The sequence below is a fragment of the Phaenicophaeus curvirostris genome, chromosome 16, assembly GCF_032191515.1.
Source record: "Phaenicophaeus curvirostris isolate KB17595 chromosome 16, BPBGC_Pcur_1.0, whole genome shotgun sequence".
Lineage (NCBI taxonomy): Eukaryota > Metazoa > Chordata > Aves > Cuculiformes > Cuculidae > Phaenicophaeus > Phaenicophaeus curvirostris.
This window is the reverse complement of record NC_091407.1, coordinates 8474340-8490887: the sequence shown is the minus strand read 5'-3', so window position 1 is coordinate 8490887 and position 16548 is coordinate 8474340. Positions and strand designations below refer to the sequence as shown.

Genomic DNA, 16548 nt, shown 5'->3' with positions numbered 1-16548 from the left:
TATTTTTGCGCAGCTTTTCCCATTCTTGCTTAAATGTATGACAATCCATTATATCAGTATTCAGGAGGGAGGAAGCAGGGAGAAAGGCAAGGCTGGATGGGGCTTTGAGCAACCTGATCCAGTGGAAAGTTTCCCACCCCGTGAGGAGAAACGCAAAAGCCATTTATACTGGACCCAGGGAGTTGGTCTGTTCCTCCAGTGACTGAAACCACACAAGCAGGACTTGCAGGCTGCAAAAGTGATGCCCAAGTATGAAGAATCCCACAAAATCTTTTTAAACAATTTTAGTTGCAATAAATAGCTTCATTAAATAGCAGAGGGTGGTGAGGCTCTGGCACAAGTTGCCTAGAGACGTTGTGGCTGCCCCATCCCGCTCTAGGCCAGGTTGGATGGGGCTTGGAGCCCCCTGATCAGTTGGAAGGTATCTCTGCCCATGGCACGGGGTTGGAACTGGATGGGCTTTAAGGTCCCTTCCAACCCAAACCATTCTACGGTTCTATTATATTCAAACCAGGACCCCTTTTTACTATTATCATTTAGCTGAAATTAGGCATGGCTTGCAGAAATTACAAGGATAATGAAGGTTGCAATTAACATAATGATGAAGCACTTCACCCAGGCTGCGGGTCAGATATTAAATACTGTTTTGCACTGGCAGATTTTTAGACTCTTTACAGTCTCCTCTGCTTCAAAGAGAAAAGGTCAAAACGACAGTGGGGAAAAAAAATCCAGTATTTTAGGACAGCACGTTGATGCAAGTGTGGCACCTTTAGCCACCAAGACGTAGGGAACGCAAAGAGGTTCAGTCTGAGCAGACCCCAAACACCACAGCTCTTCGGGCAATAGAGCTTCCACTTTCAAACGTGGCAAAGGCATACTCAGCCCCCCATTTCACAGATATCAAAATTAACATGTTCTCTGAAAGGCAGCCTGGTTTTGAGAATCATCAAAACGCATCTTATTTCTGACCATTCACCTGCACTTCAGCAGAGCCAACAGTAAAGTCAGGTTTTGGGAGCCAAACCAATATCCTGGCCCTAGTTCTTAGGATGTTAGATTGCTGAAGTAATCCTTATTCCACAAAATCCATCACAAACAGCTCAGATCAGCCTGCTCCAGAACCAGCTTTCTGAGGGTTATAATACCCTCGGAGACCTTTAGCTGGTCCCTTGCCCTGTGACCAGCATAGGCTCAGCTCTCTCCAGGCACACAGCGGATTCCCCAGCTCACAGGTGGAGGTCAGTGGCAGCAGAGCAGGCAGGCAACGCGCCCTGCCCTTCAAAGGAGATGGTTTGCTCTTCTGAAGCTTCCTCTGACTCTGAGCCCAAGCCAGCTGGACAGCAGTTGAAAGACTCTGTCCTTCAGCAGCGCCCAGTATCTGGAGACTCCAGCCCAAAACAAATAGAAACATTCAAAATAGAAACAGAAAAGGCGATAAAAGGAATAAATTGTTCCTCGCTGGGCTAAAGAAGAGAACATTATTTGTCCTTATCACCCTGTGTCTTCCATGAACTGGCTTCTCAGGCAACTACTGCAAAGGATTTTGCTGGATCAGGTCATTCCACAGGTCCATGCCCAGCCCAGCAATGCCAACTTGCAGGAGTCCGCACTTGCTGCTTCAGAGGAACACTAAGAGATATCAAACAATAACTGCCAAACAATGTGGCCACAGGACAAATTTCTTCCTCATTTCAGACATCCCAGTGCCAAGCTACCTCACAACTCTGACCAGGAATGCCCAAAATCCTTGTCCTTTTCCTCTTTATAAGAGATCACTGTAGTCTTCAGCAGATGAGAACAATCAGAACTCCTCAAAACCTCTCAATCTGCCCATATTTGAGAGTAAGACAATGTTAACGGAAGATCTAACCCCACCTACAAGGCAGTGTGAAGAAGGAGGTTTAAAGCCAGACTTAGTTTCCAGGTTGATGCTGCCACCCACCCACATCAGCAGCAGAATTCACGAGACTTCAGGTACTCTCAGCTCATCCCTTGTGCCATCACAATTCCCTGCAGGATGGCAAGAAATTAGTTAATTCTCCCTTTGCTTTTTCCCCACGTTTACTCAGACAGTGAGCACCCAGCATCCCCTTCTCTGGGAGCTGGATGTCACACTGTATGCACAATCATAATACAGATTTGACCACCCACTGACCCATTTCGGATGATCTAATGAAAAACCTAACCACACCTGAATGAACTGTATGGCTGGGTTGCTTTGATTCTTTTCCCTCACCCCTTTACAAGAACCACCTAATTTCCTGTTTAATATATTCAATGTCACAATTAAGAAGAGATGAAATTGAAGCAATGCCTCCTAGCCCACTCCCTTTTCTCTCTCACTCCTTCCTAGAAGAACTTGACCCACTCTCTTGGAGTGTTATTGCTGTTCACCAGGAGTACCTTTGAAACTCCAAACCTGAAGTAGCAAAGAAGGAAAAACACAGTCTTATCTCAAATATCAAGAGTCAATTCCTTTCAGCCATGGAACCCACAAAAGGCAAACTGTGGGCTCCATTTGCATTCCTCTTGGCCAGCTCATTGTCTTCTGAGCTGCAGAGACCAACCCCTGGCTGTGAATTTCTCCCCTCCTTCAGGAAGTCTCACTGGGACGTGGTCTGCAGGACATCGGTGGTGGTTTGATGGAGCAATGGAAAAATGCTCCTTTTCCTACCGCCTGCCCTTCATCTCTCCCTTAAAGACTCAAAACATGACAAACCAGCAACACATTCAGCAGGCACAACAGCATCACTGAGGTTGGAAAAGACCAAGCGTCAGCCCAAACCCACCATGCCTACTAACCATGACCTCAAGTGCTGTGCCTTCATGCTTTTTTGGATGGTGACTCCACCACCTTCAAGAAGCTTAAACCTTCACCCTTGTAAGTCACTGCAGGCTCAGCTTTATGTTACAAAACCTTTGCAGCTTGACAGGGAGGTTGTTAGCAGTGTTTTTTCTCCCCACAAACAGAAAAAAGAGAACGAAGTCAAGGAACACAACACTTGCTGCTACAGTGCCACAGGCTCCTGTATCTCTGGAAATGAGAGCAGGATGATGCTTGAATTCTTGCCCTTACACATAAAACATCTAGAAAAAATAGACAGGCTATTTTGGAATAACTTGGAAATGGACAATGGAAAACTGTTCACCAAGTTATTTGTCAAATTTCGTAGCTTTCTTTCACAGCCTTAAGTTCACGCCGAGTTAAGAGCTCAGAGAACAGAGCCTTTCAGAAAGCCGAAGCTGTTATCCTTCACCCACTCACATACCATCTGGAGTAGGATAGGAATGAATGGGACAGGATGAGGCGCAGGGCTGCCCAAGCACATGCAAGTCCTTATAATTAAATTCACCGAGCCCATCTACAGGGAAGGGATCCCATGACGTGTTGTAGAGCCAGAAGACTTTGAAGAACATCTCAGTGACGCAGCAGTACTACCTTCCAGAGTCTGGGCACCTCTTCATGGCACAACCACCCCACATCACATCTTCTACAGGCAGAGAGGTACCAGAAGAGGTGAACTAATGAAATTTGGGGTTCCAAGGGCCCATCCCCTTTCAGCCAACATATTTGGAGCCCTAAGTGTGAGGGCCACCTCAAGCCTTTCCTTTTGCACCTCAGCCTTTCCCTGCAGCAAGGCAATACGTAGACAGTAACTATTACACCTTTACTTTTTCCCCACAGGCTTTGTGTACTTATCTTGAGTATTCCAGTGCTCTTCTGGACAGAGCTGAAAACAGAGAAACCATCATTGGTTTCACCAAAGGTCATTATTAGAGGAACTCCCTTGCAACAGCCTTGAGTGAAAGTACTCCATACCAGGGACAACATGTAGTACAGCACATTATGCAGCCTCTCACATAGGAGAACAGAAATCAGGACAGATATTCCAGGTAAGAAAGAGCAGGGGTACATCCATAACTCATTTCTGCCAGATGCTTTCCTTAACTAACATTCCTACATCGTTCCTTAACAGACTTCCAACCTCAAATGGTAATAAGAAGGTCAGCATGTAGTAAAACCAGCAAGAGATTACAGAGAAAAACAAAGCAGAGAGATTGTTCACCTACCAGATCTGGCCAACGTTGACCAGCGAGAGGTAGAGGACCCACAGAACACCCATAAGGACCATATTTGCGCATCCAGTTACCAACACAAAGGCTGAAGTCACCAGGCCAAACAGAGAGAGGTGGTCCAAGGTGGTGTCCATGTCTGACCAGTCCAGAAACCAGATGATTGTTGGTGCATAGCTCAGAGCATCCAGGTTTATCTTCCCTTTGAAATACTTCTTCACATTCTGCAGGTACAGTTTACAAGGGAGCAGCCCCTTCTCTCCAATCAGCTGCTTGTTTTGATGATATGCCACCAGGAAGGCCACAACTAGAGGAAAACAAGGAAGGGAAAAAAAACCCCAAACCAACAGTGTTAGAAATCATCCAGGCTGAAGTACGTATTTGAGTTACAGAAGAATATTCACGCTCAGAGAAGGAATTTATTCACATGACCTCATCTCCATTAAAACACAACACAGCCACTTCTATTAACTACGACGCATAAGGCAGAGGAATTCCATAAATAGTGTCTCTGCCTTCACACCAGGAAACGGCAGAGAGTCTGTTTTGAGCTAATTCTCTCCTTCCAGCTGTAAGGGACGCAGCACTCACTTCAGGCAAACTCGGCAACAGGCTTCTGGGAAAACCTCTCTGCCACTGAGCAACCTGACCCAGCATCGGAAGAACTCAGGCTCTGTGTGACCCTCAGGTGGTCACATACCTGATTTGTCTCCCAGTGCAGAGCAGAACACCTTAACTGCACTGCAGAGTACAAGTGCAAATAACAGAGTCATTTCAACACTTTAAGATAGTCTCCTTTCTACACAAAGCATTTGGAGAGGACAAGCCCTCAGCTCCTGCACAGGTACTGGGGAGCAAGGTTGAAGCAGCCAGAGGAGCACCCACCGCTCCCTTCAGCTCTGCAGCACCAAAGACACCACTGAGCTTCCCGACTCCTTCTCTTCCAGTTTCACAAAAAGGTTTGCAATGTGACAACAGCTCCAGCATGGGGTTTGTTGTTGATGGTGATCTACAATATCTGCTGCTCCCAAGGCAAATAACCTACAGCAGATAGTGCCCGCAAGGTGATGCTGTCACATCAGAGGACAACGCACCTCCATTTTCCCCTAACACTATCAGTGCACTTGTCAAGTCTTGGATTACCTCCCCTATAACACTTAATATTCCAAAATATCGGTAATGAGCTTAAACCTTTGTGCATCATTTAAGAGGCACCTAAAGAACACCTTAATTCTTCTGGCAATGTAATCATAGAATCATGGAATGGGTTGCATTGGAGGGGACCTCAAAGCCCATCCAGTTCCACCCTTTCCATGGGCAGGAACATCTCCCACGGCATAAGGGGCTCCAAGCCCCAACCAACCTGGCCTTGAACCCCTCCAGGGATGGCGCAGCCACCACTGCTCTGGGCAACCTGGGCCAGGGCTTCCCCACCACCCTCACAGCAAAACATTTCTTCCCAAGATCTCATCTCAATCTGCCCGCTTGCAGCTGAAAACCCTTCTCACTCATCCTATCACTGCACTCCGTGATCAAGAGCCCCTCACTAGCCTTCCTCCAGGCCACTGTTAAGAACTAGAATCAATGTTCATGGTTGTCCATCACAATTGCAAAAGACAGCATTTTGCTATAGGTTGACCCTCTGGATCCTCTCATATCCTGGCAGGCTGGAAATACTAAGTCTTAATATCTTCCTGTCCTCTAAATTGCTACTTTTTCCATATCACTGCAGCGCTCTCATTTACAGTGTCTGTGCTCTCATACTGGACAATCCTAGAACAGCCAGATGCTTTTTTTAACAGCACATAAGCAATTTAATTACACATCATAGACCTAGAATTTGATGTTCTACAGAAAAAAAATTGGTCAGCTCCTAGGGATTATCTCATATTTTAGGAATCTCCTCCAGTTACCAATTTGCAGATTGTAACTGCTGTAATCTTCATTTCTCAAAAAAAAAATTACGAAGGCCAAACATTTCCGGATTACGCTCCATAAATTTTCATCCCAGCAGCTAACTCACTCCCTTTCAAACATTACCCAAACACCAGCCACATCACATGCAGCAACACCAGAGCTCTTGCAAAAGGCCAACTTGTTTCTCCCAGTCCTGCTTGGTTAATGATCAGATCTGTTCCCTTCCTTATCGGAATCTGTCATTCTGCAAACAGGAATTCTGGTGCCCATCTGGTTGGTGTCTCTCACTGGAAACACTGGTGGAAAGTCTACGGGAAACTACATGCCGAGTTCAGGTCTGGATTCCCATTTCTTTGACATTCAGTTAATAACCCAAAGCCCACAGGTCCTGGGAATAAAAATAAATGTCCTGTTTCCCCTCCCCACCCCAACACACAAAAAGGTCTCCAGGGGATTCATAGAATGGTTTGGGTTGGAAGGTACCTTAAAGCCCATCCAGTTCCACCACCTGCCACCACGAAGCCCTCCTCTGGACCCCTTCTCCAACAGTTCCGTATTCTTCTTAAGTGGGGAATTCCAGAACTGGACATAGGAATCCAGGTGGGGTCTCAGGAGAGCAGAGTAGAGGGGGAGAATCACCCCCCTTGACCCGCTGGCCACATTTTTTTTGATGTATTGATATTTTCAGAGCATTCTTATTTTTCTGCCAACACTGTTTTGCACAACTGTGTAATCCAAAAGCCTGACACGCGAAACCAGCAGAAATAAAATGCTTCTGAGTCTCAGACAGCTTAATACCTTCATTTCTGGTTAAAAAAAATACATATATAAAGACCAACTCTGCCTTGAAACTTCAGGGCTCGAGTCCCCTTGGTGAGCACTGCACTTTGCTGCACGGTTTTCCTAAAGTGCTAATCAAATTCTCCTCTAAATGGTGCCCCAGCCCATAACTGCTATGCAGGTTTTTGGTTAAAAAAAAATCTAAATTAGACCCCTGCGCAGTCTGCAAGATAAACAAGGAAAGGGTAAATTAGGAAAAACAAACTATAGCCATTGCAGAAAAGTACACACTGTATGTACAAAATGCTGCGCAGCCTTTTTAAGTCTGAAAGCAGCAGAGTGCATTACAGGTCGGCATGAGCAGCACATCTAAAGATCATCCGGCTTGGACTCCAAGGAGTTTTCTCCCCAAACATCAGCTTCTCACATGACACTGCATCACTGATATTTCGCACGTTACCGTTTCACAACTAAATCCCACTGGCAACAGCCCTCATCTACGAGGAGCTTCTCAAACCCAAAACAAATCCTGCTTGTTCCACACGCGTTTGGATCCACCACCCTCCCAAGCTGTCGGGGCCCATGTCCAGCAAGTGCCGTTTATTGCTCGCACGCGCGCAGCGTTTCCCAAACGTGCTGCTCCAGATCCAGCTCCCTCTCCTGGACACTCCCCAGGCTGAGATGCTGGCACACACCACCCCGTGCTTCATAGAATCATAGAATCACCAGGTTGGAAAAGACCCACTGGATCATCGAGTCCAACCATTCCCATCATCTCCAGCATCTCTTGGGGAACCTTTGAAGGGCACATCCCACAGGCAGCACCTGCTTCTCAAACCCCACCACCAAACCATCCAGACCCACTCTTCCAATCCCAAGGCACCAGTGAAGTCTTCAAGAGGCTTCACCCCACAGGTTCCCATGTTACCGGACATGTCAATACTTGAAACTGAAGACAAATTCCACACAGGATTTCAGCAACACAGGAGATGCGCAGATCCAGGGGAAAAAAAAAAATATAAAAAAAGGAAGTTATTTATCAGCTTGTCATTGCTTCCTCTCCCCAAACGCCTCTCAAGAAACCATATCCTTACATTGACCACAACACAGACTCACTCCGTTCTCCAGGAACACTCCCTTTGCTCTTGGCTTAGTTGAGGGAAGGGAGAAAAAGTCCCCTTTGCCCACAAAGCCTGCGCTTTTCCTCTTCTTCCTTAACCCCTGTTCTGAAACCTCTCCCTTTGGCCTTGTATTTGGGGATTTTCCACTCCCTATCTTCCCGCTCCCTCCACGTAAACATGGTCAAACGAGTTTGCTTCCACCTTGGGCACTGGCTGGCACGTTCACTGCCCTGCTGGGGCACAGCCAAGGTTAATCGTTTCTCCTGTTGGTCCTGTAGCTTCTTGCTAGCGAGAGGGTGGCCGAGCAGTTGTATTACAGAAGCCAGAATTCACAAGTCAAACGGTGCAGAGGGCACTGACCAACGCAGCATTCTGGGTTCAACCAAACCACGGGATCCAAGGCATGAACATTTATCAGCATCTCCTGTCAGCTCAGTGTTTATTTTTACTTCAAGAACAGCACAAATACTTGCATTTCTACACACCAGGCAGCTTTCCTCTGCCAGGCATCTACTGTACTGATGGAGCAAGGTGAGGCAGGGCCTGACCCAGAATCACCCCCCTCCTTTCAGACCCTCTGGTTGCCCAGAGAGCAACCCTCACTTTCTGGTAGTATCTTATGAAATGAGAGCGTAACTGAGAAGTGTCCAAATCCAGCACTGAACACCATCACCTTGCCCATCACCCTGTTGCGGCTCACTGTTCTCACCAGTGCTTCCTGGACTTGGGAACCGTCAGCCCATGCCAGTGTCCTCCATCCCACCTGAAGCACCTTGCTGCTGTTGTTCTTCCCACTATTCACTCCTTTGCAGACAGCAAAAACGCAGCCTCAGCAACAACCATGCTCCCTTCTACTCAAGACGCCAGGAGAGCCTCTGACAGCTCACATGGGAGCACGTATCTCTACCCGCTGCAAGCTCATCTTTACAGAAGTAATACATGTAAATTGTCACCAACTGCTAACAGACCTTCACTACTTTTTCTCACCTCAGAAGGTGTTTCACTGTACTTCTCCATTAACTCCCCCCTCCTTCCCCTCCCAGCCTCCTCTCTCTCCCAAAATCGAGTGCAATCTGTGTTCAAACCCACATGCTACCAATAAACACAAACCAAGTGTGCAGCGCAAGAGGCACCCATCTGAAACAACTCGGTCTATCCGGATCGCCTTGCCACCTCCATCCCTTTCCCCAACTCCAGGCTCAGCCCGTCATAGCAGAAGAACAAGAGAATCCCATTCTTCATGCTCTGTAAAGATTTAAAGATATGAAATCCAAAACTTTCCGGTCATATGGCTTTCTCTCTCCTCCCATTAAAAGAAATCTTAACTTAAAGCCCAAACCACATGAAATGAACCAAGAGCACGGAGCTTTGCATGAAAGCCAAAGTACATTTTGCACACAAACACCCTGCCTAGAACCATATATCAAGTGCACCTTTGACCCAACAAAACACTCAAAACAGCCTTTTGCTGGATGCTGGCAAGCTGAGCTTGTACTACTGAAAATGAGAACAGGAAGAACATGCATAGTCTTCTCATTATTATCAGAGAAACGATTCAAGTGAGTTTTCAATTGATAAATTCCCCTGCGAAGTTTTGCAAGACAGAACCAACCACAGCGCTGAGCAAAGAGGCAGAATGAAACCAAGCACCTCCTTTTCATCCTGCAGCCCTACAGCCACAAATAAACACACAACCACGTAGTCTGTTCCTAACGCCTCTTTGGTTTACTGCTGTCCACAGCAAAGCTCAGGACTGTGAGGTGGTTCCTTCAGAGGCTTTTTAAGTGCTTCTCTCTCCATTGCCTTCTTGTTTGAAATAACGTGAAAGCAAATAGAACAGGCTGGGCTGTGGCACGGCTATAAAGCTTCCCAATAGAATCATAGAATGGTTTGGGTGGGAAGGGATTGGAAGCTGCTCTAAGGTCTCCCCGCAGCCTTCTCTTCTCCAGGCTGAACAACCCCAACTCTCCCAGCCTGTCCTCAGAGCAGAGGTGCTCCAGCCCTCTTCGTAGCCCTCCTCTGGATCCATTCCAACAGTTCCATATCCTTCTTATGTTGAGGATTCCAGAACTGCTCACAATACTCCAGGTGGGGGTCTCATAACAGGTTCAAAACCACACTAGGAACAATCACCCTACAGCTAGGGGATGCCCGGAGAAGACTCCTCTGCTCCAGACCAGCTCTGGGCAAACACCAAACTGCAAGGCAGATTCTCTCCTCCTCAGTTCTTGTTATCATTTCCTTAAGCTATCACTGCTTGCTGTGACTCTGCCTTTCCACAGTGAAAGTGCTTTGTTCAGGACCAAACGTGCTTTGGCCCCACTTACAGAGATCTCCCACGCAGCGTTTAGCAGGGATGTCCCTTCCTGAGAGGACACAGTGCTAACACACTGCCTTCATCATGCAGGCTTGCCAAGAAACACCATGCTGAAATAAAACCTTTCAGGGGAGAAAAAGCATCCAAAGATGTGCTCTAATACCGACCATGCAAGCTGAAAGCTACCAGAAGCCTATTAATATAAAGGAAGAAAGAGAAGGGGGAAAGCAGAGAAGAAAACAGAGAGAAAGAGAGAGAAGGAAGGACACTGGGGAGAGCCAGAAGCCTGCAAGAAGCCAGCTCCCCTGAGAAGGCTTTAGATTTCAGAATCAGGAAGAAGTAGCCTGAACCTCCCATAGCTCTAGCTCCGGGGAGAGAAAAGACCACTATTAAACAATACATAAGGAGAAGAAAGATAAACTGGATATAAATAATAGCTTTTATTTCAAAGCACTCTACAGAGCCTGGCTGAAATTGGGAAGGGTGGTAATTACTTAAACTTCTGCAGCTGGAATCTGATGATAGTAATCATCTGAAAAGGGCACTTAACCATGATTTAGAAGGAGGGTGAAGGGAGCAAAGAACACACATTTGTTCTCAAGAGCTTTGGGACCAGTTATTTACCTGTAATGGCACTTCCAACAAAACCTCAAAGACTTTCTGTACTTACACTATGTCAATCCTTGCCATAAAGAACAAACACACGGGGCAAGACCAGGATGGAAAACCTTCAGATCTCAAAACGGCATTTCTCCAAGCCTCCCAGTCCCATGAATTACTGCATTAGAGGTGACAATCAGCCAGTGATGGACAAGCCTCTTCACCTGGCACATCAGTACCAAGCAAAGATGACGCTACAAAAATCAAGAGAGGGGTCTGGGCAGCAGAGCACAGGGTTAAGACCTACAGAATCGCTCTCATCCTCAGTGCTGGACACTGTGTTACTTCACACTTTCCTCCTCCAGAAGTATTTTCACAGCTCGGTCTGCCCACACTTACTAGGTGAAGTGGAGAAAGAAGTCCCAGATCTGACAACATCTCTGAGGGCTGTCTTAGGAGAACTTGTGTCACCTAATTTACAAGCGCATGGTGCTGGCTGCTGTTAAAACTAGAATTGCACAGACAGGCATTTTGTTTGCCTTTGTGCTCAGCTGCGAGAATCCCATGGGCACAGCCCTTCTGCAAAGATCAAAACTAACTGAGTGCCTTCAGCTTGCACCCACCTTCCCCTACCTTCCCATTCCTGCAAGCAGCAGGTGGTTTTGGTCACGGACCTCCACAAATCATCAGATCCTTTCCCACCTTCCCATCCCTAACCCACCTCTCAGACACCAGTGGCTCTGCCAGGGACTTCCCAGGCTCTTGCTGCTTCTGGAAACCCCCTTTAAAAACAAGAAGAGGAGGGCTGTTGTAACCAAAGAAAGCATGGGAGAAAGCAGGGCACCTCATACCAGCCTTGCTCTGCCTATCCTCCTTCCACAGGAGACAATCCAGAGTGAAAGCGTCTCCCCAGCTTACATTAGGCAATAAAACAGCCTCTCAAGAGGTGGAAAGCAAAAAGGAGGTGACACCCTCATCATATTCAGTGATTCTGCCTCTCACCTCGGCATTACTATACACCTCAAATTGTGTTTCTCTCCATCCTGTCCAGAGGGTTCCTCACTCTCCCATCCCTCCCTTTTCCTCAAGAGTGGGAACACGCTTTCAGCTCACACAGCTGCGCTAACAGGCAGGAGCTGCAGCCACGAGGGTTACCACTTTCTCTAATACTTCAGCACAAGATGCCCGTAAAAGATTTGTTACTTAACAGAGGAGAAATGAAAGGGTTACATTTAAAAGGGTGAAGTGAAAGAAGGGGGGAAAACATCCCACGACTAAGGAATGTCAAACTGTCACAACGGCATCAACCATTTCCTCAACAAGTCTGAGACTCAGCATGCACAGAATCGCCACGTCTGGGAAAAAAAAATCATCTGTCAGAGTAAATGGTTCCATCTTCAGAAAAGAGCTTGGAAGAGGTGCTTGGCACAGAGGCTTTAAATTGTTTTCTGCTGTTGCTAAACCCAGATTCTCAGAAGAGATCAAAAGGCAACCCACCTTCCCTCGAGAGCATCTCACCTCGTCAGCCGTGTCACGATGCCTTTGACAGAGGAATCTGCCTGTTCACAACCTCTCCATCTCAGATACAATTAGTTTTTACTCCACAAGCGCTTCATCTGTAGTCTCTGTGGCATCTCCCCTGCCCTGGGAGCAGAGCTGAAGCCCCAAGACTACTGCAAGCAAGAGCCCATGTCGGTATCTGACCTGTGTCAGATTTGGCCCAGGTGTGTGGGTTTAGGTTTTTTGGCTGTTATTGGATGAAAATAAACAGCAAAATCACTGTCACCTGACAGCAATCAAGCTGAAGTTACATACAACGAGGTAAACCTTTCCTCTCTTGCACCTCTTCGATTACAAAGGGCAGAGCCATCTTCCCACCCAGCTCACGGACCCAAACCCTTTCCTCTGAGCCTACCTCTTTCTGAAAGGTTTCTCCCCAGTGTGGGCTGTGGAAGCATTTTGGGGTCTCCTCGCTGCTTCTGCCACTCAAAGGTGTTCCCAAATCCAGTTGTTCTCCCTCTATTTGCTCTCATCCCACATTCACTCACCAGCCTGCGACCTCAGCTTCATCCTCCACCTTGCAAACACTCACTCTCCCTGCAGCCCACACATTTCAATCATTTCCAAGCTGTGACTCACCTTGACTGTGACTGGGACACTCGCTCCTCACTTCTTACTGCTCTTGCTGCCCTAAATCAGGTCTTCCACTCACCAGAAGGTCCCACTCATCTGACTCTCCCTTCAACCTCCTGGGTCTCATCAATTCTCCTGGTCACATCTCACCCCTCCAGCCCCTGCCTGCTCCCTTCCCATTCCCTCTCTTGCCATCCAATTCTCCACCACCCTACAGGACAGCATTTTGTCCCACACAGGGCAAATTATAGCCCCAAACTCACGATCAGAACCCAGCAGCCTCCGCCAAATGCACGGTGGAGAACTCTAATCAGTTTTTCATAAAGAAATCTGCAAACCGAGCTACGGGAAACTCAGCAGTCTGGATTTACACACGGGGGAATATCAGAATCGCTTTCATTTTGACTGAAAGAGTCATAACCCCGCATTTCACCGAGAGCTGAAACCAAACTAGAAACAGAGCACGTGTCAAAACCATACAAACCTACAACTTCTGCATGGGCTTGATGCAAAATAATCCAAGCAGGCTGGCAGCCTACAAATCCTAACGATTTTGTGGACAAATCTGGGGCAAGTTTAGAATTTGTAACATAGTGTGTAACATGTCAGTTTAGGTTTCACTGTGAATATTTTTTAAGTGGAGCAACAGTGGGCTCTGAGCAGGGCTCTCCGTGCTCCTTGCCAAAGCAAGAGCAAAATGAGCACAGCCGGGGCTGGAAACCCATTTCAGTTCATAGAATCATTAAGGTTGGAATAAAATCTCTACGCCCCTCCAGTCCAACACCATCGTGCCAATCAAACCATGTCCTAAGTGCCACATCTACACATTTTTTGAACAGCTGCAGGGACAGTGACTCCACCACCTCCCTGGGCAGCATCTTCCACCACACTGTCAGTAAAGAAACTCTTCCTAATATCCAATATAAACCTCCCCGGCACACTTGACAGAGGTGACAACAGTTCCAGGTGCCAGTGTGTAGTGTTGGCATATGAGGATGATTGATTTTTCTGGTCCTACGTAAGACCAGACACTAAAGACCTGCTTCTGTGTAAGACAAGGAGTTTCCCTCTTGTGAGTTAACTCACATCTACCTTGAAAAACGACTTCCAACTCTGATGACAGGTACTAGAATTGTGGTGTAGGCAAATTCTACTTACAACTCCACCAATGCCACCCAACACCATCTCAGTCATCAGCCGCAGGGCCTCATCCCATCAAGGAATCATAGAACAGCTTGGTTTGGAAGGGACCTCAAAGCTCATCCAGGGATGAGCAGGGACACCTTCCGCTGCATCGGGTTGCTCAAAGCCTCATCCAGTCTGGCCTTGAACACCTTCCAGGAATGGGGCATCTTCCCATTTCACATCTCAGTCACAGAATCCCAGAACAGTGGGGGTTGCAAAGGCCTCTGGAGCTCATCCAGACCAACCCTCTGCTAACGCAGGGGGGGCACCTGCAGCTGGTTGCACAGGAGCGCGTCCAGGTGCGGTTGGATATCTCCAGAGAAGGAAATTCCAGAAGCTCCCCAGGCAGCCTGTTCCAGGTCTCTGTCACCCACACAGGAAAGATGGTCCCCTCAAGCTCTGTGTATACAAACACGAAAGCACCTCAACACTAATCCTTGAGTAAAAGGCAGGCAGGGCTCCCTCAGGCTTGGAAATATGAAAGCATCCTGACACCAGGGCCTGGGCAAAAGGCAGGTGGGGCTGCTTCAAGCTTGCAAACACGAAAGCCCCCCAACTTCAGGGCTTGCGAAAAAGGCAGCCAGGGCTCCTTTGAGCTTGCCAAATGAAAGCACCCCAACTCCAGGGCTTGGGTAAAACGCAGCCAGGGCTCCTTCAAGCTTGCCAAATGAAAGCACCCCAGCACCGGGGCTTGAGCTAAAGGCAGGCACAGCTCCGTCAAACCTGCAAACATGAACGCACCCCAACTTCAGGGCTTGGGCAAAAGGCAGACAGAGCTCTACAGACATCAGGGCTTGGGCTAAAGGCAGACAGAGCTCCTTCAAGCTTGCAAAATGAAAGCACCCCAACTTCAGGGCTTGGGTAGAAGGCAGACAGAGCTCCTTCAAGTTTGCAAATATGAAAGCACCCCAACACCAGAGCTTGGGCAAGAGACAAGCAGGACTTCTTCAAGCTTGCAAAATGAAAGCGCCCCAACTTCAGGGCTTGGGTAGAAGGCAGCCAGAGCTCCTTCAAGTTTGCAAACATGAAAAGACCCCAACACTGGGGCTTAAATAAGAGACAGGCAGAGCTCCTTCCAGGTTGCAAAATGTAAGCCCCCCAGCTCCAGGGCCTGGGCAAGAGACAAGCAGGACTCCTTTAAGCTCGCAGAATGAAAGCGCCCCAGCTCCAGAGCTGGAGCTAAAGGTGGGCAGGGCTGCTCCAAGCTTGCAAACCGAAAGCCCCCCAGCTGCAGGCCCGGGGCAAAGGCGGGCAGGGCTCCCGGAGCTGCAGGAGGAGAGCGGCCCAGCTGCAGCGCTCGGGCAGCCCCCGCGGCCCGTCCCGCGGCGGCGAGGTGTCCCCCCGCAGCCCCTTCCCCCGGCCCCGCGGGACGGGCACGGGGCGCGGACACTCACAGTACAGCAGCGCTACGGCTCGCAGCAGCACGATGCGGGTCAGCCAGAAGGTGCCCGTGGGCAGCGGCGGCGGCGACCCCCCCGCTCCGCCGCCGCCGCCGCCGCCCCCCGGCCCGGCCCCACAACGAGGCTCCGCGCCGCCGCCCCCCCCGCGCCGCCGCCGCAGCCCCGAGCCCGCAGCCGCCATCGGGGCGGGACCGCGCATGCGCGGGATGCGGGGAGGAAGGGATGGGGTGGGGTGGGATGGGATAGGGAGAAGGGGTGGGGTGGGATGGGAGAGAGGGATGGGAGGGGTGGGATGGGAGGGATGGGGGAGATGGGATGAGGGGGGATGGAGTGGGATGGGGGAGATGGGATGGGATAGGATGGGAAGGGGAGATGGGATGGGGTGGGATGGGATGGGAGAGAGGGATGGGAAATAGGGATGGGATGGGGTGGGATGGGAGAGAGGGATGGGAAATAGGGATGGGATGGGGTGGGATGGGAGAGAGGGATGGGAAATAGGGATGGGATGGGGTGGGATGGGATGGGAGAGAGGGATGGGAAATAGGGATGGGATGGGAGGGATGGGGGAGATGGGATGAGGGAGGTGGGGAGATGGGATGGGATGGGATGGGGAGATGGGAGGGATGGGGGAGATAGGATGGGGTGGGATGGGAGGGATGGGATGGGCAGAAGGGATGGGATGAGAGGGGGGATGGGATGGGATGGGATGGGATGGGATGGGATGGGATGGGATGGGATGGGATGGGATGGGATGGGAGGGATGGGGGGATGGGATGGGATGGGAGATGGGATGGGAGATGGGATGGGAGGGATGGGGGAGATGGGATGGGATGGGATGGGAGGGATGGGGGGGATGGGATGGGAGATGGGATGGGAGGGATGGGGGGGATGGGATGGGAGATGGGATGGGAGGGATGGGGGAGATGGGATGGGATGGGATGGGATGGGATGGGATGGGATGGGATGGGGGAGATGGGATGGGATGGGAGGGATGGGGGGGATGGGATGGGATGGGAGATGG

The 16548-nt window shown here is 49.2% G+C and overlaps 1 protein-coding gene across 2 annotated transcripts in view; it reads right to left on the bottom strand.

The window, feature by feature from the left end:
• Positions 1–15708, bottom strand: part of LMF1 (lipase maturation factor 1) — a 191911-nt gene extending 176203 nt beyond the window's left edge. The window contains exons 1-2 of one of the 2 annotated variants that reach the window (XM_069869999.1): positions 15522–15708; positions 4072–4381 (exon numbers count right to left, since the gene is read on the bottom strand). In XM_069869999.1, the coding sequence (XP_069726100.1) occupies positions 4072–4381; positions 15522–15708 (497 nt within the window). Of the gene's footprint in view, positions 1–4071; positions 4382–15521 lie in introns of those variants that run through there. The other variant, XM_069870000.1, reaches the window with a different exon arrangement.
• Between the last annotated feature and the right edge of the window lie 840 nt (positions 15709–16548).